This window comes from Natator depressus, chromosome 26, assembly GCF_965152275.1.
Source record: "Natator depressus isolate rNatDep1 chromosome 26, rNatDep2.hap1, whole genome shotgun sequence".
In the NCBI taxonomy this organism is placed as follows: domain Eukaryota; kingdom Metazoa; phylum Chordata; order Testudines; family Cheloniidae; genus Natator; species Natator depressus.
Window position 1 is genome coordinate 6,183,159 of NC_134259.1, and position 22,816 is coordinate 6,205,974.

A 22,816-nucleotide genomic window follows, 5' to 3' on the forward strand; every position below is an offset into this window, starting at 1 on the left:
TGTTTCACCACCTTCCTAGTGAAAAAGTTTTTCCTAATATCCAACCTAAACCTCCCTCACTGCAACTTGAGACCATTACTCCTTGTTCTGTCATCAGCTACCCCTGAGAACAGTCTAGATCCATCCTCTGTGGAACCCCCTTTCCGGTAGTTGAAAGCAGCTATCAAATCCCCCCTCATTCTTCTCTTCCGCAGACTAAACAATCCCAGTTCCCTCAGCCTCTCCTCATAAGTCATGTATACGAGTCCCCTAATCATTTTTGTTGCCCTCCGCTGGACGTTTTCCAATTCTTTCACATCCTTCTTGTAGCGTGGGGCTCCAAACTGGACACGGTACTCCAGATGAGGCCTCACCAATGTCAAATAGAGGGGAACGATCACGTCCCTCGATCTGCTGGCAATGCCCCTACCTATACATCCCAAAATGCCCTTGGCCTTCTTGGCAACAAGGGCACACTGTTGACTCATACCCAGCTTCTCGTCCACTGTAACCCCTAGGTCCTTTTCTGCAGAACTGCTGCCGAGTCATTCGGTCCCTAGTCTGTAGTGGTGCATGGGATTCTTCCGTCCTAAGTGCAGGACTCTGCACTTGTCCTTGTTGAACCTCATCAGATTTCTTTTGGTCCAATCCTCCAATTTGTCTAGGGCCCTCTGTATCCTATCCCTACCCTCCAGCGTATCTACCTCTCCTTCCAGTTTAGTATCATCTGCAAACTTGCTGAGGGTGCAATCCACACCACCCTCCAGATCATTTATGAAGATATTGAACAAAACCGGCCCGAGGACCGACCCTTGGGGCACTCCACTTGATACCGGCTGCCAACTAGACACGGAGCCATTGATCACTACCCGTTGAGCCTGACAATCTAGCCAACTTTCTATCCACCTTATCGTCCATTCATCCAGCCCATACTTCTTTAACTTGCTGGAAAGAATACTGTGGGAGACCGTGTCAAAAGCTTTGCTAAAGTCAAAGAATAACACATCCACCACTTTCCCCTCATCCACAGAGCCAGTTATCTTGTCATAGAAGGCAATTAGATTAGTCAGGCATGACTTGCCCTTGGTGAATCCATGCTGACTGTTCCTGATCATTTTCCTCTCCTCTAAGTGCTTCAGAATTGATTCCTTGAGGACCTGCTCCATGATTTTTCCAGGGACTGAGGTGAGGCCGACTGGCCTGTAGTTCCCAGGATCCTCCTTCTTCCCTTTTTTAAAGATGGGCACTACATTAACCTTTTTCCAGTCGTCCGGAACTTCCCCCGATCTCCATGAGTTTTCAAAGATAATGGCCAATGGCTCTGCAATCACATCCGCCAACTCCTTTAGCACTCTTGGATGCAGCGCATCCGGCCCCATGGACTTGTGCTCATCCAGCTTTTCTCAAGTTGCAGTGTGGGAAGTTTAGGTTGCATATTAGGAAAAACTTTTTCACTAGGAGGGTGGTGAAACACTGGAATGCGTTACCTAGGGAGGTGGTGGAATCTCCTTCCTTAGAAGTTTTTAAGGTCAGGCTTGACAAAGCCCTGGCTGGGATGATTTAGTTGGGGATTGGTCCTGCTTTGAGCAGGGGGTTGGACTAGATGACCTCCTGAGGTCCCTTCCAACCCTGATATTCTATGATTCTGTGATAGAAATGTTGGGTTGGAAGGGACCTCAAGAACCCATCGAATCCAGCCTCCTGCACTGAGCCAGGACCAAGTAAACCTAAACCATCCCTGACAGGGGTTTGTCCAACCTGTTCTTAAAACCTCCAATGACGGGGATTCCACAACCTCTCTTGGAAGCCTATTCCAGAGTTTTACTAACCTACTATCTGACGTAACTCTCCCTTGGGGCAGATTAAGCCCATTATTTCTTGTTCTACCTTCAGCAGACATGGAGCACAATCAATCACCAACCTCCTTATAGCAGCCCTTAACATATTGGAAGACTGTTATCAGGTCCCTCCTCAGCTTTCTTTTCTCAAGACTAAACACGCCCAGGTTTTTTAACTTTCCCTCGTTGGTCACGTTTTCTAGCCCTTTCATCATTTTTGTTGCTCGCCTCTGGACTCTCTCCAATTTGTCCACATTGTTCCTAAATGTACAGTTAGCAGCCAGCCACGTCACTGGGGCCGGGACTCCACGTCGTGGCTTGTCCTTTTGTCTTGAAGTGGGAGGGAGCTTCCCAGCCATGCTGTCCAGAGGCAGCTTCCTCTCCTGGTAGGCAGTTGGAGGGGCGCACTCCAGCTTCTGGCAAAGGGGCAGGGATTCCCTCCTGGTTCGGCAGGCTGCACTGCTTTGTGTTTGGAAATGGAGGTACCAGTTTCGGGGCTGTGATCAGCTCCTGCAGAGGCATGGAAGGAGCTTCCCCAGTTTGTGCCACTACCCAGGGGCTGAACACAACAGAAGGCTTAGTTAGTACTATGCCCCACAATCAGGGTGGTGAGGATGTGTTCATGGCCCTGTTTCTCCCTCCACATGGGTTGGAAGAGCTTTGCCTCCTCTCTAACACTGTGCAGTGTCCATGCCCCCAGGAGCTCCATCTGGGGCATGACGCCTCCATTCCCCCCCGAGCCTGGTGTGGCTGTGCACCACAATCAAATCCTACATGCATCAAAATAACAACACAGGGCCAAGCCCCAAGGTCTTGACTCAATCCTTCCTCAGGTTGAAGGTATTATTGAGGTCATCACCCTGGGGATTTGGGCCGCAGCCTTTTACATTTCTCTAGCAGTCTCATCCCAAAGGAGCCTACAGCACTTTACGAGCCAGGGGCATGATCCAAAGGGCTTTGGGTAATAGGCCCCAGTATTATTATGATGTAGTGGTATTGTGGTAGCCCCTGTGAACCCCAATCATGAATCAGGGCCCCACTGTACTGGGCTGACCCAGAGAGCGTACACTGAGGGTATGTCTCCCCTGCAATTAGACACTCGTGGCTGGCCCGTGCCGGCTGACTCAGGCGTGAGGGCTCGAGCTGCGGGGCTGTTTAGCTGCCATAATGTATAGTCAGGCTGGGCCTGCAGCCTGAGCTCTGGGATCCTCCCACCTCACAAGGTCCTAGAGCCTGGGCTGCAGCCCGAGGCCAAACATCTACACTGCAATGAAACAGCCCCTGAATCCGAGCCTGAGTCAGCTGGCCCAGGCCAGCCACGGGTGTTTAACCCAGATACAGGGAAACGTATCCTGGAATTCACTGTACAGCTGCCGGGGTGGGGGCGGGGTGGGGGCAACTAGCCAGCTGAGACAACAGCTGGTGTAACAATGCAGGGAGCTCAAAAAGGAGAATGAGAGCCTGGCTTTCCAGATGGGCTGAACACCGAGAAGCTCCCACGGATTCCAGCAGGAGCTGGGCATGTACAAGGCCTCCGAAAAGCAAGCCATTATTTGTCCATGTCGTGCAAGCAAGAGGCTGGCAGTGAAGGTCTCATCGGAGAGACGAATCAGGGGGCTAGTTATAGCTGCTTGTTAGTTTGCACCATTTGTAGCTCAGGCACAAATTAAGAGAGAGAGATTTGGGGACATTCCACCTACAGTGAATAATCTAAGAAGCCGGGCGGGGGAGGAGGTGGAGGATGGTGGGGGGTGCTTCAGCTGGCTTGCTCTGGGGTTGAAAAAGTTTGCAATGCTTTAAACACCTCCTCATTTTCCTGTATCAGCTAAACAAGAGATCGATATCAAAGAGAAACCTGTTGTCTGGTTAGAATGTGAAACAGTTCCTCCTCGCTGCATTTCCGGTGCGAGGCCAAGGCTGTTGGTGCTCTGAAAGCCTGCAGCTGGGGGAATCCCTCGCTATTTACATCTTTCCATGTGTTTACTGAATGCAAATCAAAATGTGCGTGCAGGGAGGTTATTTTAAATGTTCTTTGCAAATCTCTTTCACCTTGAAATGGAATGTGATTCCGAAATTCCGAAGCGGGGGATCTGCAAAGGCCACGGCTACCCGCTGTTCTGATCTGACACCATCCGTGTTGATAGACTCATGATTGGGGCCCAGATCCTGATGCTCTTACTCCGGTTGGTGAGTGCCTTAGTATGGCACCCAGGTACTGCGGTGATAGGCGGCAGTATCAACCCCTAACATGAGTAATCGACTGCAGTCAAAGGGACCATGTGTGGAATGAGTGGATGTGTTTGGACGGGGGCAAGCACATCAGAGCCTGCCCTGAGAATGGAGAGATTTTGTTTGAACATCTGGTGAGGGAGCGGGGACGGGGGGCGGTCCCTGCTTCTACCAATTTGGGGTCTCTACATCCCTGCAAAGCTCTAAGGACCCCTGCATTTCCAACATGTGCACCTCCTGGCTTTCATCCTCCCAGCCTCCAGGCAGCTGCCTCCCTCACAGAATTCTCTTTGGACCCATCAAGATTGCTCCTTAATGGGCCAGAAGTTTCCCTGGTTAAGCAAAACCAAGCATGTGCCCCAGGTGCTGAGCTGTCTGCCCTCCCCATCTCCTCAGACCCAGGAAGAGAGAGGTCACAAATGAACTGGTGCCCAGCTCTCCCAAAGGCAGTGGAAGACAGTGACCCTAGGACACCCCTTGGCACACCGTGCCGATACAAGTTGAATAACGTGCGCCAGAGGTCTTGGGACAGTCAGACTGGTTGGGTTGGTGCAGCCCCAGCTTACCTGTTAGCACGTGGCCTTTCAGTTTTCCAGCCCTCAGGTCTATGCCCTGCAATGACAGAAAGGATTCGGTTAACGCACAGGACACCAGAATACGCAGTTGCTCACCGGACCTAATTATTTGCGTTGTAGAGGGGCCTAGGATCAGGACCCCACTGCGCTAGGTGCTGTACAGACAGGCAGTAAAAAGACAGTCCCTGCCCCACAGAGCTCACAGTCTAGGTTCTGACGAGAGACAGCAGGTGGATGAGCCAGAAGGTGGGGATGGGGGTGGGGGTGACCACAAAGGAAGCAAGTTTTGAGACAGGAAGCGGGGCCCCAGCTCACTACATGCGTAGCCACTGTCAGACTTACCCATCCAGGGGGAGGGTCTCAAAGGCACAAGGGGCAGTTAGGTGCCCAGCTCCCACTGAAAGTCAGTAAGAGCCATTGGTACCTTGGGGAACCTGCCCCCAGGTGTTTAATGTTAGCACAGTACAGCCCACTGCAGCCTCCCTCGCGGCGCTGCCTCTCAGCACAGAGCACCCCCCGGACATTGCCTCGCTTGAGTTTAGCTGGAAAGTTTCCTGAACTGAGTTTGTTTCCTTCATCTTCACCTCTCCTGACAGATGTCATTCCTTTCCCTGGGTAAGCAGGGGAAGGGCAGGGAGCGAATGTGCCAGGGCCTATATTTTGCTTGTTAATTTATATTTTAAAAGTGTCAGTGACTTTGTGCCCGGCAGCCAATGCACTGTAGAGTTCCCCTGAATTACAGGCTGTGTTGTCACTGTGCTCTTGAAGCCAGCACACAGGGCCTGTCAGACGGATCATATTGGACCTGTTATCTGGGCCACAGGGTGCTGGGAAGGCTACAAAAGCTCTCTCTAAAAGCCCTGACACCATCCTGTGCACAGATATTCAGGCAGAAGTTAATTAATATCCCTGTGATGGCAGGAAGGTCACAGTGTCTTTGGAAAGCACATAGGCTGGAGTGTAGGGAACGAAGGTGAGGAATCAGAGATGCCTACAAAACCTGACAGGTGCAATTTACAGCTGCTGAGACAGATCCTCAGCTGGTGTAAACTGTCATGCTTCCATTTAAGTCAATGAAGCCCTGCCAATTTACACCATCTGAGAGTCTGGCCTGTTGAAGACAATGAGGCCATGCTGATTTACACCACCTGAGAATCTGGCCTGCTGTATTCTAATCAGCCCACTATGAGTGAATTATGAATAGATGCAGATTCACCAAAAGCTTCGGAGCTTCCCAAAGCAATTCCCAGCCGAAGACTCTTTGATTTTCTTCCCCTGATGGATCCAGAGAATTTCTCTCTGTCGCTTACTCACTCTTTGATTCCCTAATGCAATACGTGCATTACACTCCCCACCAGGAATGTCAGGGAACCAGCCTATACCATGCTGTTCTCATTTGTAGACTAGAATGGGTCTATACCATGTTCGTGGCCTTTGCAAAAGCCTTGTCCAAAGCTTTAGCATGGTTAGGGGATGTAGGCAGGTCCCAGGTACCTGAAAAGGAAATCTGTGATGCAAGCCTTTGTGCATCCGGTGCAATGCCTGCGGTTATATCCGGGGACAGTCAAGAATGAGCATTTCTCAAACCTTGTGAGAGAGCCTAGGACAATTTAGTTATGGCGCAATTCAATGCCCTAGCTCGCCTGGACTTTACCACCCCATCACAGTCTCTCTCTCACCTCCTCCTGCTGCAGCACTTATGGAGAATTCTAATAAGGTTTTGCTGAGACCAAAATACAGTCGGGCAGAACTCACATGCTGCAAATCAGCAAACAGCACTAACAGATGGGGAGAGCCAAGCATAGCACAAGCCAATGCCGTACAAACATCCCTCGACAGGTCTGCCAATGCACCTCACTCCTGACCTGCAGCACCCCCCACTCAACTCTGCCAGTGCACCCCAGTCTGGAACCATAATACCCACTGCTATTCTAGTCCTATCCCTCCTACCCTGCCAATGTGTGTGAATGCTCATCCGGAACAGCCCCCGTTATTCCAGGCCTGCCTGCCCACAGGCACCCAGCTCTGCCCATGCACCTTAGTCTTGACCTGCCCTAGCAGTAATTAATTAGCAATTAAAGGAGCATCAGATAGAATGCATCTGACTCCCAGAATTGCTGGATCAAGCGTCACCCTTTCCAAGAATAATAGAAGCCATATCTTCATTGAGTCACTTGGTGATAAGAACATCGACCAAGATTCATGTTGCATAGTAGAGTTCATTGTAATGCAAACATCCTCTCAGTTTCTGTGCATTAGCTTTGCAGAGCCCAATGAAATTTTACCAGCCACAGCACAGAATTTCCTCACCCTCCCTTTCCATCACGCTCACGATAAAGATACTAATGACTAAGATTTTCAAAAGTGACGAGCGATGGAAGGGGCCTGGTTTTCAGAGAGTGGGTGCTCAGAACTGAATACTGCCCCTTGGGGGTGTGTCAAGTTCCCTTCCCCCCCCAACCCCCCCCCCCCAACAAACCCTGAAGCACCGAAAATCACCCATCGCTTTTGAAAATCTTGGCCTAATATTTTACTTGCCCATCAAAAGAAAGAAGCGATGGGTCCCGTGTGAAGGTGTGAGGGGAGTTCTGCATGCCGCAGTCTGCCAATGCGCGGAGCAGTTTATCTCGCCAGAACAATGCTCGAACATTCTTGGATGGCAGGAGTGTTCCCCCGGCCTCAGTTTCTTTGGGATGAATTTCACTTCCTGGATAACTCTTATCTCAGCCTCTCTTCTAAACCCACGCAAGAACATGGTGGTGGTGGTGGGGGGGGGGGGGCGGGGGGTTAAAGGACTGTGCTGAGCATTCCATGGAAATTCTGATATATTTTTTTAATGCTCTGATCTGCCATTAAAAACTCTGATGCTCGATTTAAGTGAACTATGGCCGACTTCAGGAAAGACCAAGCCTCTCTGACTCAGCAGACTGCTCAGGTGAGGCCACCTGGAGCTAGGCACAGAGTCAGGACACAAGATACCTGTGGTGCTTTGCCCGAAGGCAAAGCAGGGAAAGCGGTCGTTGGTGGCAGTCGCCTGGGGCTGGGACCCTGAGAGTGAGGGTCCCACCTCGGCAGCGATTTCTTAAGGGCCAGAGCAGCAGCATGACACTGAACGAACAGATGTTAGTGGCTAAGGATCTATAATGGGATACGTTTCGAGTTGAAACCGGTTCTAGGACCACACTCAGAATGCGGCTCCGCCCAGTTCAGAGCTGGGACGCCCTCCAGCCACCGTTAGCGTGGTGTCTTCTATGCCAGGAATTGAGGCCCTTTATGTTTCGGAAGAGGGTTGGTCTTTTGATTGCAGCACATGGGACTGGGAGTGAGGGGAGCAGCGTTCTGCTCCTGCATCTGCCACGGCTTGTTGTGTGAATCCAGGCCAGCCTCCTCCCTCTCTGTAAAATAAGGACAATATGGGCTGCCTGGCCAGTGCAGGATCCCAGGTGCGGTGGAATCTGGCCACATCCTGGCGTACCCTGGATCTGAGGATCAGGCTCCGATTGAGAAGGGAGAAGAGGAAAAGCCCGGTGGGGCTGGGGCTAGCGGCGCGGGGAAGAGCACTTTACAATAGCTGTTTGTTATAAAAGAGGCAGAGAGAAGGCAAGATTTAAAAGCGAAGAAGCAAATTCTGCTCTTCGTCACGCCAGCGTCCAATCGGCGTGAATTGTCAGAGTTGCTCTGGGTTTGCAGCAGTGTGGTGGGGGGCAGAATCTGGCCTGGGGGCCTCTCATGCCAGCGTGGAGTAAAGGATGCTGCTCCTGGCACCTCCAAGGCATTCTGGGCTGCTGATTCATTGGCTGCCTATCCTCATGGAAACGAGCAGCACTGCTCTGTTTGTGGGGAGAGCCTGCCTGAAGACTTTGGGGAGTCATATCTGCCCCTGGGATCAAACCCAGCCCCAATTGCCCTGGGCAGCTTTTATTAGCTGGGCTGCCTGGCTGGATTCCTCAGTGGGACACCTGCGTGCTTTTGGAGGACGTCAAGAAGGCCAGCTCCAGGCTTTTCAGCCCCAGGAGGACGGCAGCCCTCAGCCACCTCCGCTCCATTAGATGAATGGGGCCCAGCAATGACATAGGCAGCTTTCTTGTACTTCAATAACAGACTGCAAACTGCCTGCCCACTCTGGAATCTGCGAGGGCCAGGTTGCCAGCTCCTCCTGACCCCACCGGAGCGCAGGGTCAGCAGCACATTTCTACGAGTGCAGGAGAGATGAGTTAATCTCTTCACCCACCTCTTCCCATTTGTTGGGAAGAATCAATCACTTTCTCCCCCGTCCAGGGCAGGCGGAGGTGGGAGTCTGGCTTCCCACCTGTTCCTAACTTGGAAAGAAGTTCCAGGTGCCTCCTTCTCACTTTGGCACGGAGCAAAGCTGCGGCTGGTCGAAGGCTGCAGCGTGAGAGCTGTCAGTTGTCATTCGCTGGGGAGGAGGGTGCTCCGTGCTCCAAAGGCAGCACTGCCTGAATGCAGTGGGAATCCATTGATGTTTTCAATTAACAAAAGGTAATTGACTAAAGGGCACTAGCTGTTCCCTGCGGGTACGGTGGCATCCTGCAGAGATTCATGCTTCGAGGTGCTGGTTTAGCGCTGTGCCTCCGGTGCGTGGAGTGCTCCTGAATGGAAATGAGCCCAGCAAAATTAACTAGACAGCTTCGGCTTGATACCCCCCTGCCCTGCTCCTGATCTTTCTATTTACACCTTGTCAAGGGCTGCTGTTTATTGCACTGAGGCACTTTTCACCGACCCACTGTCAGGGACTACACGTGGTGCAGCACAACAGAGAACTCGGCCTGCTCTCTGGGTAGGAGGAAGAGGTGTCTCGTGGTGGAACAGAAGAGTCCAGCCTCTGAGTTCTATTGTGAATGATCTATGGGAGCCAGTGACTTCATAGCTCTGGGCCTCCGTCTGCCCATCTGCAAACCGAGGTTGATGATAATAGGCCAGGTGTGCAAAAGCTGGTCTCCTAACCTGAGGACAGAGCCATATGAAGGACAAATTACCCAGCACAGAGACAGATGCCGAAATTGAGAGGGAGAGGAGAGAGATGAGGCAGTTTGGGAGAGGGAGATGCAGGTGGTCTGGCGAAAGGGAAGAGTTAATGGGGGAGCAGAGGGAAGGACAAACACGGAGGTCCCACTTTGAGAATTCTGGAGGGAAAGGAATGAAGAACATTATTTGCCTAGGAGGCTAGCGCTGCCTAGAGCTGGCCCTGACACTGCTATTGGGATTGCCAGCTACTGTTCGGTCATCCACCACCCCCACCTGCTTTATAACTCCATGAAGTCTAGTTACCTAATGGGGACATCCAAATCAAAGTGCTTCCTGTACCTCTCAGCTCATTCATTTTCTTGTGACCTTGATCAAAGAGCTCGTCTCATCCGAGGAGGAAATCCTCCCCGCCCCGCCATAACTCCTCTTGTACCAATGGAATTACACTGACTCACAGCGACTCCTGAGATACCGAGTGGGGATGCGCCACTTTGCCCATGCGAACATTGTGGGTTTGAATGTTTGACAGGCTCAAATGTTAGTCGGTTTATGTCCCACCTGAGTGGGACTCTGGCCTTGTCTACACTAGAGAAAAGTACCATGCTAAGTAACGGCTGGTCTCCTTCAGTCCCCAGGAGCGCACCTCTGTGCCCACAAATACAGGGGCTCTCATTGATCCCCCCCCCCCAGTGCAAAGTAATGCTCCCAGCTGGGGTTGAGGGGTTAAGGAATGACGGAGTCTTGGTCACGCCTGCCTCAATCGTTTGAGCGTTGGCATGTGGATGCATCTCCCTGCTGCAGTGGGGCAATCAGTGGGAAAGAAGCAGAGAAGGAAAGTGCTAAAATAATCCAAGGCGATTGTTAGATTAGGCAGCAGAAAGGAGGAGAAGGAAACTATGAGGACGAAATAAAAACTATATGCAGGGTCCCCACCTGTGCCAGCTGGGCTTTGTCACAGGAGAGCGTTCGGGGAAGTTCCTCTGACCTTTGTAAACAGAACAGGCTCCGCATTAGCTGGGGTGGCACCTGTTAGTTCTCAGTTCAGCAGCCTTTTGGAAAGAACAAACCCAGTGACCTCATGGATTTACATTACAGGGACTCCGAGGTTCCTGAACTCGCAGTAGTTTTTGGAAATCCCCAAGGCAGTCCTAGAGGTTCACCGTGCTTCAAAGGCCTCAGAGTTCATCTCACCACTAATACTGAGCATGGATTGAACCCTGAGCTCCTGCTGCACCAGGGGCAAGACAGAATAAGTCCTGCTGGGGATTTTGTTGGCAAATTGGCCCCAGGTCTTCTCCACAGCCATCGCTACGAAGTCCTCTGACATATGAAACTGCTCTCCGGAGAGTGGCCTGCAAACTGGGTAGACACAACTCAACTTTGCTCCACTTCCTCAGGGCCTCCACCGCCCAACCTTTGTGAAACCATGTCTGCTGTACAATCTACCGTGTCTGCTGCTGGCAGAGCCCGAGTGTGTTTCTCTGAGCAGCCTCTGTGGGGACTGCCTTCCCCAGACCCCTCTCTGGATGGTATTATAAATCATGCTACAGGCTGTCACTGGGTGTGCTGGAGTATGCATGTGTGTACATATCTGTGGCTGGGAGCACGAGGGGAGAGCTGGTAGGGAGGGGTTAGTCTTTGATGTGGCCCTCAGGAGACAAAAGTTACCCTGGTTATGGAAGCCCTGCTCTAACTCCGCTGACCCAGGTGGTTTCATCTGCAGGTTCAACAAGAGCTAAGGTACAGGGCTAAGCACGCATGCCCCGAGCCAGGGTTACTCCCCAGCAGCTGCTTGCTCTCAGTGCGGTTACTTTGGCTGAAGTCTGGAGACTTGCTGAGTCAGGGGGCACAATTTTAAGAAGAGTCTCGGGGATTTAGAAGCCTAAATCCCATCGGTTTAGGTACTCCTGGGTCCTTTGGCCATCTCTCAGGCACAGCCCGGCAGCACGTTCCCGTCGGGCTCCAAACTCCCCCGGAGTCGGGGGCCGTCTAGTGCGGACCCAGCTGCTTTGTAAAATCTCTGTAACAATCTGCGATGAGCAGGCCCCCCCAGGGGCTGGGCTATCACCGTCGCACAGAGCTTCGGAGAGACCTATTTTCCCAGCGCCGGCTGGAACAGCTGAGAGCGCGAGAGAGGCGGAGGCGCCGGCGCCGCGCTGAACGGAGATGCGGGGCTCTGGGGCAGCAAGGCCACCTGGGATGTGCCAATGTTAGTTTAATAGCTCTGGCTACATGCCGTGTGCTTGGAGGCCACTGAGCTGTAACTGCCCATGGTGTTCCGCGTACTGCCGCACAGCCTCGGTGGATCCCTAGCACGGGCTAAGCTAATGGACGCTGATGTGCTGCCATGTTTATTAAATACCCTTTTATGAGAGCATTAATATTTCTTAATGACACCATTTGAGCTTAACGTCCTTTTTTCCTCCCGAGGATGTGGTCTGTGGCTTGTAAGGGGAGAGCTAAAAATTCCCACCCTCTATGCCGCTCAGACTGTGGAGGAGAGGGGCTGGAGGAAACCGGTGATGTTGTTCCGGGGCATATAAACCCCAAAGGGACACCAGCTCGATAAGTTACCGTTTGTATGGACTATCTGGGGACCCCAGTCAAGGAAAGTCTGGGGGCGTCTTATTATTTAGGCATTGGAATTGGACTTGGGAGATCTAGGTTCAATTCTTGGTTGAAGTCACGTAGGGCCCGATTTTCCATAAAGCTCAGCCTGTTGGGTGTCAGAACAGGAGTCGCTGGCTGCTGAGCACTTTGGGAAAGTGGGCCCTTGTTTAGGTACTTAAATGGGAACTGAGCTCCTTTGAAAAGCCGGCCCTAATGGGGGGTGCTGAGCCCTTGAAACACTGTCCCTGAGCTCTTCTCAAAATCTGGCCCTAAATCTCCTTGTGCCTCATTTCCCCATCAGTAGAATGGGGATAAAAATCATTTCTGAGTCTGTCTTGGCTCTTTTGACTGCTAACTTTCTAGAGCAGGTACTGTCTCCCCTTCCAGCTGTTTGTGCAGCACCGACCACCATGCGTCCCTGATCTCAACTGGGCCTTTCGGATGTGACGGCAATACAGGAATCAGGGCCTGATGGTGCTAGGTGCTGTACAAACATCCGGCAAAGAAAAAGTTCCCGGCCCAAAGAACTTACTGTTGAATGATAATTCTACTGAAAAAAGAGAGGAGGATGCTGTCATAGCCCACTGCGACACCTGAGACGCCTTCTGCAAATGCCGGACGGGATTTGGCTGGCGCTCCTGGACAATATGAATGAATAAAACACAACCCCCTTCCGAGCTTCCAAAACTCCTCTGCGTGGCAGGAGACCAGCATATTGTCCAGAGCGGCTCTTTGCCATGCAGAGGAGTTTGTTACATTGCGGGTCATTCCAGCGCACTGTCCCGCAAATGGCAGGGGAGCATTGAGGCTCTGAGGTAGGTCTGCTTGGGCCCTTGGTGGAGTCCGCTCCACATTGAATGAGTCATATTTTGTTTTCCCCTTCATAAATCTTTTCTAGAACATGTCTGATCCCATCTGAGGAAGGGGGAGGAGGGGACTGGGAAGGGGAGCGGTGGAGAGAGAAAATCACTAAGGCAGGGACTCAGGGTTAGGGAAAGTGGGTGTGGGAATCAACACAATAGCTGGCAGGAGACCAGGACAAACAGATGACTGATTGGACTGAGGTTTGTGAATAAGAACAGGGCTGGCTTGTTATTCACTCCCAGATATAACTCCTTCTCCCTTCCCCCTCTCCACCCTGCCCCGAGCCAACAGCTGGAACACTAGTAAACAAGAAGGGCTCTCTGCAAGGAGGGACAGCAGGATGGAGCGCAGCCGCTTGCTCCTGGCATTTGCAGCTGCTTGGCCTGCTAGCTGAACTGCTTTCTGCACTGGAAGGCTCTGAGTTCATGCTGGAGATGCTGGGTGCCGTCTCTACAGTAGGCTGATATGATTAAAGAACAATTAGTAAACTGGGGAAGTTAATCCCCAAACAAACAAGGTGCTTCCTGCGCTGCTCGCTTAGGGCACGCTAGCTCGAAGGGGAGAGGCGGCTTCAGAACTGGCACAAGCAGGAGACCAGATTTATTATTCTCCCTCTTTGTTATCTTTATAACGAAGCCAGGATTTATGAATTGGCTCTCACTAACACAGGGGAAAGTCTAAGGAGGGATAAACCAGCTGACATGGGCTAAGAACCAAGCTTTCTCCAAACAAACCCGAGGCTTGAAAAGTGCCGTTTAAAGAAAAGAATTGCAACTATATGGATGCCTAGCAACATTGTATCTATTTGATTTATCCGTCTCACCTTCCCCCCCCCCCCCCAGCTCTATGTCCTTGTCATCTTAGACTGTAAACGGTTTGGGGCAGGGAATGTGTCTACATATGCGTATCACCTAATACAATGGGGACACTGATCTTGATTGAGGCCTTTGGCTGCTACTGTAATATAAATATTAAATGGTGGTTGTTTTTTCTCCTCCCGATAATTTTCATTTTTAAACCCCTCTGCACTTTCTGCTTCTGGCCCATGAAGCCCTGGAAGCATCATGAGACAAAGCCTGGTCTAGTGATATTTTCAGCCCAATTTTGTGGACTATAGGAGGTCCATTGTAGAGATGGGCAGACCAAAACCCCAGCTCTGAATACTCCAAAACTCTGGAGTTTCAAAATCCAGATGCAGGTTTGGGTTTTATGGCTGGAGCTCATCTCGAGTTAGATAAATCTCAGCATTAGGATGGGAGTCCCAGGCCCCAGCAAGTCTAAACCAGCCCTGGCGACCCCATTAAAACGGGGTTGCGACCCACTTTGGAGTCCCGACTCATAGTTTGAGAACTGCTGCACTGGATGACACTCCCCATCCAGAGCCATGAGTCCTGACCCTTGCTCTAGTCACAGAACTCCCAACCACCAGCAAAACTATAGCTCCGTAACTTCTGGTGGGGTCTGGAAATCATCCGATGCTTTATTCATTTGATTTATACAGTTCATTTTCTGTATCACGCCAGAGGGGAGGGACCAACATTCGGGTTCCAGCTGACCTGGCTCTGCACTCATTGACACACACACACAGCTTTCCAGGGTCTCCTCTCTACCTCTCCCGGGTCTCTCTGAGTTGCGGGTTCTCCCCTCTCAGACCCAGAATCATTGCCAGTGTCACAGACCCTGCCCCTCGCTCAGAGGAGACAATTAAACAGGCCCTTTTGCATTGCGGTTGATAAGGCTGGATGTGGGAATTGCATACAGATGCTCCGGTCCCTTAGGATGACTCAAACCTAACTGGACACCAATGCAGGGAGGGGGAGTTGGAGAAAGAGAGAGAGAGAAGGGAAATCTTGGGAGGCTAAAGCCACCCTAGGGATTCCCTTCAAAGGCTGAGCTAATCTGGTGCTGCTGAGCCCCCTCCTTGCAGGCAGGAGCAAGGGAAGTTATGATTTCCTGCTGTTCAGAACCCTTTCCTCTGTTGCTCTCCGCACTAGCATTGGGCCGATCCCCCATTCATCAGCCCCAGTTCTGCACCAGGCTGACGATTCTCAAGGTCTTGCCCAGAGTCCTGTGTGCAGGCAGATGAGCGTCCCGGTTCCTTAATTGCTCCTAGAGAATGCAGGGATTCTGCTACAGAGGGCAGCTTAGCAGGACAGATTCAGCTCTCCAACCCTATGCCATAGCTAATGCAGTGCCAAACACTCACCAAAAGGGTTGTACATTTTCCTGCAGGAATTCTCTCCAAGTCTGATCTGAACCCAAAGCCCAAATCCAAATGCCTTAAGCTCTGGGGCAGTTTGGATCCAGATCTAGGCTTGAATTTCACAACCGGTCCCTTTCTCTAGAATGGTACCAGACCTCAATTCTGGACTCCTGCAAACATTCACCTTCAGCTCCAGTTGTGAGATAACACCCAAACAGATGCTCAGATACCACGTAGGGATAGATGCATTAAAAATACGTCCTGTAGAAAAGATAGACTAGATCAGATGAAGAGAGCTAGCTAGCTAGGCATACAGACAGAACAGCCTCTGGTCAATGCTGCTCACATCAACGTTTATGCTCCCTGTGCTTGCTGCTGCTAACTGCACTGTGCTGTGTAGTGTGCAATGCCGTTCTAGTGCCCAGGGAGGGCCTGGCGGAGCTCTGCAACAACAGGGAAAGAATTTACACAAAGTTTTGCAGAATTTTTTTCTGTTTTCCTTGGGGAGACTCTCTGCTTCCCGCTGTCCCTTCTCCCCCTTCCCCTCTGACCTATATTTAGGCTCTGAAGGCTGAAATCTATTTTAAAATTTTTAAATTTTGAGGAATAACGGACACTGCTTTCCAAATAACGCCTCCATCTTTATCAACATAAACGTTTGCATTCTAAGGAAATTCTCTCTCTCTCTCTCTCTCTCTCGGACACACACACACACACACACGGAGATGGTTATTGGCCATTATACATTCAGTGTCCAATTCTGCTACCCTGTCATTACTCTGTGTATTAGAGTAGTGCCATGGGGGGCCCCCAATCAAGCTCAGAGCCCCATTGTACACACACTGTACACACAGTCCCTGCCCCAAAGAATGATTTAACTAGTTGAGATAGACAAAAGGGGGGAGAGAGGTGGGGTACCCCCATTTTGCAAAGGGATTATATGAGTTGTCCAGATGTCACCTAGGGAGTCTGTGCCAAAGCTGGCCACTGACACCTGATTTCCCAAATCCCAGTCCAGCGTCTTTAACCAGAAGACAATCCTAATATGAATGTAACTGTTCATGGGATAAGGGATGAAACCACGTGAGCAGCAGAGTGGAGGTGGGGGCAGAAAGTGGGCCCTATCTGAGCATGGCAGTTGAGATTCATGACAGAATCACAAATGTAATGTACAGAATCATGTTATTTCATAATAATGGGTTCGCATTTCAGTTTTAAGCATTGTGAAATACCGAATTCTTTGCTAGGGACTCAAACACACACGCGATATTTAAAAAAAACATCAAAACGCTTTCCTTTTCTGGCGGAGTTCCAGCATTTTTCCAGTGAATTATGGGTGGAGGAAGAAATTGACAATTGGCAACGGTTACCAGTTATAATCTAATCTCTCCAACCCTGCACAGAGTCACAGAGTTTAAGGCCAGAAGAGACCACCAGCTCATCCAGTGTGACCTTCTGTATATCACAGGCCACCAGCCCCACCCAACACCCGCACACTAAACCCAACCACTGAAATGAGACCAAAACTCAAGAGCCCACAGGAGACTAGGCTATGATGTGCCACAGGCAGAGAACAGGAGGGACCGAGGTGCACCAGTGCTGAAGGCCCCCACAGCGGCAGGGAAATGGTTAAGCGAGAGATACCCAGATAACCCTGACAAGTGACCTGCCATTACATGCCGCAGAGGAAGGTGAAACTCCCCCGCCCGCCCCAGCATCACTGCCAATCTGGCCTGAGGGAAAATTCCTTCCTGACCCCCTTCTGGGGATCAGTTAGACCCTGAGCATGTGAGGAAGAACCAGCCAAGCACCTGGGGGAGAGAATGCTCGGTGCCACCTCAGAGCCCTGACCCACCCCCATGCAGTGTCCCATCTCTGGCCAGGGCCATCCCTGGTGCTACAGAGAAATACATTTGGGGGGGGGGGCAGGGTACCCCTTCCTGACCCTTGCAAGTGGCCGGCAGAACACTGAATGTCCCAGGATCATTTAACATTTGACAAAGTCCCCAAAGGGAGCGCGTGTGATAACCAGCGTGGTCAGCTTGATGTGGCAAATCTACAGCATGGACGGGTGCTGCCAGACAGTATAGACTGCTGTACATCTGACAGGAGTTGCCAGGGGTGATGCTGGATCAGATCAAACCTGGTAGGAAAAAATCTGAGATTGTGAATAGGAAAACAAGGTCCTGGCAGGGCTCCTAGCATAACATTGCGTAACCTGATGTTATGTCAGCAAGTGATACAAACAAACAGAAACATTACAGGACTCCGTTTAAAGCCCAGCACACCTTCATGCTCACACTGGCACTGCTGTCTGCACACAGCAAGGGAGGGAGAGACTCCCAGATGCTCAGAGGCTGTAGGTTGCCCGGTGGAAGCTGGAACTTGGTTACTATCCCATCACTCACTGACTTGGGTTTGGGATCCTATATATAGCCCATGCGGATGGCCACTCATTTTGGCTTTTCACTCGGGCACTACTAAATCTTGGCTATCTGGAGGAGTATGAACAATAGGTTAAAGCAGAGGGGCTGCAGAGTCAGGACTCCTTGGGTACTATTCCCAGCCTTGAGAAGGAGTAGGGATCTACTAGTCACAGCGGGGTTGAGAGAGGCTGGACATCAGGACTCCTGGGGAGAACGAGCTGGAAATTTTCCATTGGGTGTGGGTCAGCATATGGCGACTTGTTGGAACTGAAACTTTTCATGGAAAAGTATCAGTTCCGATGAAATTTTCATCAGGAAGGTGTCTCTGGTCCAGGATGGCTTTTCTGGTCAAAACCAGAGAGAGAGGGCAAGACCGGTGATTAGCTCATGTGGAACGTGGAAGATACATGGTCAAGTCTCCTGTCTGATTCAGAACAGGAATTAAACCTGGGTTTCCCACAGCACCGGTGAGTGCCCGAACTCAGGGACGTTGGAACAATGTGTATAGTGGGGATGCTGAAAGCCATCGAACCAAACTGCGAGCCCTGTGTGTGATGGGAATCCACTTCAAGGCAGGACGTGCGACAGCACCCCCAGCACCAGCACCCCTGCCTAACCACCGAGCTGCAGAGTATTCTGGGGTGGCTATCTCTCCGTCTTTTCTGTTGTAGCTGCTTCTCTTTGCATAAATAATTAAACATTCACTGGGTAGAGAGAGAGACTGGCCCTATGACCCTGCAGTTAGGGCACTCACATGGCAGATGCAGGGACTTGAACTTGGGTCACATCCTGATGAGGACTGGGGGGTCTCTCTTGCTGTGGCTTTTCACAAAAACCCGCCTTTCATCTTGATGCAGAATGAGGAAAAGTTTGGAATCGGGAAGGTTTTCACAGGATGGGAAACCGTTTCCCAGCCAGATCTACTCTTGGGTTCTATTCCTGGCTCTGGGAGGGAAGTTGATCTAGTGTCTGGAGCAGGCACGTAGGTTTTTGGTTCTGTTCCCAAACTTGCTGTGGGACCTTAGGCAAGTCATTTAACTCCTCCAGGCCTTAGCTGGGACATTAACACTGACCTGCCCTAGGGAATGATATGAGACTTAATTACAGTATTAAAGTACTTGGAGAGCCTTTGAAGCAGACCTAGGGCACGATTGCCCTGCAAAAAGCCCATGGCAGCAAGTCTACAGATTTGGGCTTGCACTATGGCACTAAAAATAGCCATGCAGGCGGGGGTAGGCTTCAGAGTCCAAGCTCCAGCCCGAGTCTACATGGCTATTTTTAGCGCTATAGTGCGAGCCCTGCACCTGTAGACCTGGGCTCTGAGACTCACTGCTGCAGGGTTTTTTGCAGTGTAGAAATACCCAGAGACTGCCCAAAGTCACACAGAGAGTCCAGGAGAGAGCTGGGAATAGAACCCAAGAATCCGAACTCCTTGTCCGCCTCTCCAGTCACTACAGCAAACTCCTTATTAGATCCCAGCTGTCCCAGCCCCCTGCTACAACCTCTAGCTCACAGGAGTTGCATTTTCAAAAATTGTTTTCCCTACAGGATCTCTTCTGGAATTTAATTTATCAGAAGAAAAAGACGCTGAAGCATGAGTCAGGTAGATGACAGGCTGGCTGGCTGCACTGGAGAAGGTGCAAAGGAGCAGATGTCCCTTAGGAGCTACAAAGACAAATGCCTATCCCCTCAAGAAGCTAGAGGAAACAATGACACAGCAGTCTCTCTGCCTTGGCACTGTTCACTGTTCTTTCAGTCGCTCCCATCCCTGGTGGGCATCTGATGCAAGAGGCTGACGCCGGTAACCAGCAACTCGGATAGGCAGAGAGCTTGTTGTAAGAGTCCCCGCCAAAGTCTGCAGACAATTTGCCTCCTGTAGTTACCACAACAAATAGCTGATTTCGCCCTGCCCCAGCAGCAGTTCTCACCCTGCTGGGGCAGACTCCTTGTGCTGGATCTTGGAGCTACCGGGTGGGGTGGGGCCTTGCCATGCTCACTCTCTAGAGCTGGACAAATTATCTGCACACTCACCAGGGGTGGATTCAGCTGTGAGAACGAGCAGGGGGCAGTCCCAGACGCACCAATTTCCAAGGCATGTTGAACCAGATATCATAGTTGGTGTGAACTGGCCTTGCTTCATTGACTGCCGCAGAATTAGGCTGATTTACACTCACTGAGAGATCTAGCCCATAATATTTCTGATCTCTCTTCCTGTGGAGTCTCCAAAACTCCCGGCAGTCTGCATGTGTTGGAGACAGGCTGGCAGGAGGGCATTAAACTAATAACAAAAGTGGAGGGTAAAAAGAGGAAAGATATGAGCCCTCAGCACAAAATCGAGGTGTTGAGAACAAACTGAATCAAGGAACCAAAGGGTACAGAGACTCGATTTAGGAGTCTCTGCTTCTGGAGATGAGCTGTGTGGCTGGGATGATGCACAGCAGGAGGACTGAGGTGGCAAAATTTGCGGACGATCCAAAACTACTCAAGCTAGTCAAGTCCCAGGCAGACTGTGAAGAGCAACAAAAGGATCTCACAAAACTGGGTGACTGGGCAGTAAAATGGCAGATGAAATTCAATGCTGATAAATGCAAAGTAATGCACATTGGAAAACATCATCCCAAATCTACATATAAAATGATGGGGTCTAAATTAGCGGTTACCACTCAAGAAAGAGATCTTGGAGTTATTGTGGCTAGTTCTCTGAAAACATCCACTCGATGTGCAGCGGTAGCAAAAAAGTGACCAGAATGTTGGGAATCATTAAGAAAGGGATAGATAAGAAGACAGAAAATATCATATTGCCTCTATATAAATCCATGCTTTATCCACATCTGGAGTACTGCATACAGATGTGGTTGCCCCATCTCAAAAAAGATATATTGGAATTGGAAAAGGTACAATTGGAAGGCCAAGACTATAACAGGGTTCAAAAAAGAACTAGAAAAGTTCATAGAGCATAGGCCCACCAATGGCTATTAGCCGGGATGGGGTCCCTAGCCTCTGTTTGCCAGAAGCTGGGAATGGATGATAGAGGATAAATCACTTGATGATTCCCTGATCTGTTCATTCCCTCTGGGGCACCTGGCATTGGCCACTGTTGGAAGACAGGATACTGGGCTAAACAGACCTTTGGTCTGACCCAGTATGGCCGTTCTTATGTTCTTAAGAAATTCTTTAATTGTCTATACACCAGTGCTGGAGCCTGGGTAACAAACAAGAGGAATTGGAATTGCTCAATTATGAGCATAAATTTGATCTAGTTGGTATTCCTGAAACCTGGTGGGATGATTCCCATGACTGGAATGTTAAGAGCAATGGTTAGAATCTATTTCGGAAGGATCTAGGGGACAAAAGGGGGGAGGCATTAATGTCAAAAATGGCATTACCTGTTTCCGAGTCACTGATAACTCAGAAGAAAATGATCTTGAATGCTTATGGATCAATATCCTAACAGATAAAGCACAAGATGGGGTATTAGCTCATGCCTGCTACAGATCACCAAATCACACTAGCGAACAGAATGACAAGCTCCTTACGCACCTATCTGTAATGGGTAAGGAAAAAAAGCTGTGTGATTATGGGGGACAGAGGTCTCATGCTGCCAATACTAAAACATCCTTGGAATTTTGAAATGTTATAGATGACAATTTCCTACCTCAAAGTGTGTGTTGCATCCAATATGGGGGAATTCTATATTAGACTTTGTCTTGGCAGATAAAGAGGAACTAATCACAGAACAAAACATTAATGATAGCTTAGTTACAAGTGACCATAACTTGATCACATTCATAATGTGAAAAAATATTGTGTCCAGACCAGGGATATATATATTTGGTACTTTAAAAGGGCCAATTTCACAAAACAGAAAACAATTATAAGCCAAATCAGCTGAGAGGAAGAATTTAATTAGAAAAATGTGAATGATAATTGGGAATTGTTTAAGAACACTTTACTAGATGCACCAAAGGCCACCATCCCACAGCTGAGAAAGAAGGTCACATTGGTTAAAAAACAGACCTGGTTTAGAGAGGAAGTGAAGGCAGCTATTAAATATGGTATACTGTATATATAAGACAAATGGAAGAAAGGGGAAATTGATAGTAATGAATATACATCAGAAGCTAGGCATTGTAGAAAATTGATAAGGGAAGCAAAGGGACCTAAAGGGAAATATATGGCCAGCAGAGTTAAGAACAATAAGAAGCGTATTAGGAATAAAAAGAATCCTAACAATGGTACTGGTCCTTTACTAGATGGAAATAATAGAATTGTAGGATTGTAGGACTGGAAAGGACCTCAAGAGGTCATCTAGTCCAGTCTCCTGCACTCATAGCAGGACTAAGAATTATCTAGGCAATCCTTGACAGGTGTTTGTCTAATCTGCTTTTAAAAATCTCAGGTGATGGAGATTCCACATCCTCCCTAGGCAATTTATTCCACTGCTTAACCACCATGACAGTTAGGAAGTTTTTCCTAATGTCCAACCAAAACCGCCCTTGCTGCAATTTAAGCCCATTGCTTCTTGTCCTATCCTCAGAGGTTAACGAGAATATTTTTTCTCCCTCCTCCTTGTAACAACCTTTTATGTACTTGAAAACTGTTATCATGTTCCCTCTCAGCCTCCTCTTCTCCAAACTAAACAAACCCAATTTTTAAAATCTTCCCTCATAGGTCATGTTTTCTACACCTTTAATCATTTTTGTTGTTCTTCTCTGGACTTTCTCTAATTTGTCCACATCTTTCCTGAAATGTGGCACCCAGAACTGGACACAATACTCCAGTTGAGGCCTAATCAGTGCAACAATGGTATAGGATAGAATTAATAATATGATATGAAATGACAGAATTAGTAATAATGCAAAAAAGGCACAGGTGTTCAATAAATATTTCTGTTCTATATTTGGGCAAAAACAGATGATGTAGTCAAATCATATGGTAACACACTTTTCAATCCACTTTGTATCTCAGGAGGATGCTAAGCAGCAGCTACTAAAGTGAAACATTTTAAAATTAGCAGCTCCAGATAACTTCATCCAAGAGTTTTAAAAGAGCTGGATGAGAAGCTCACTGGACCACTGATTTTCAATACGTCTTGGAACACCTAGG

General features: G+C 49.6%; 1 protein-coding gene across 2 annotated transcripts in view; it reads right to left on the minus strand.

Moving 5' to 3' along the window:
* PEBP4 (phosphatidylethanolamine binding protein 4) overlaps nucleotides 1-22,816 on the minus strand; it is a 200,378-nt gene that overhangs the window by 34,055 nt on the left and 143,507 nt on the right. For both annotated transcript variants that reach the window (XM_074940340.1, XM_074940339.1), the window contains exon 5: nucleotides 4,613-4,658. In XM_074940340.1, the coding sequence (XP_074796441.1) occupies nucleotides 4,613-4,658 (46 nt within the window). The remainder of the gene's footprint in view (nucleotides 1-4,612; nucleotides 4,659-22,816) is intronic.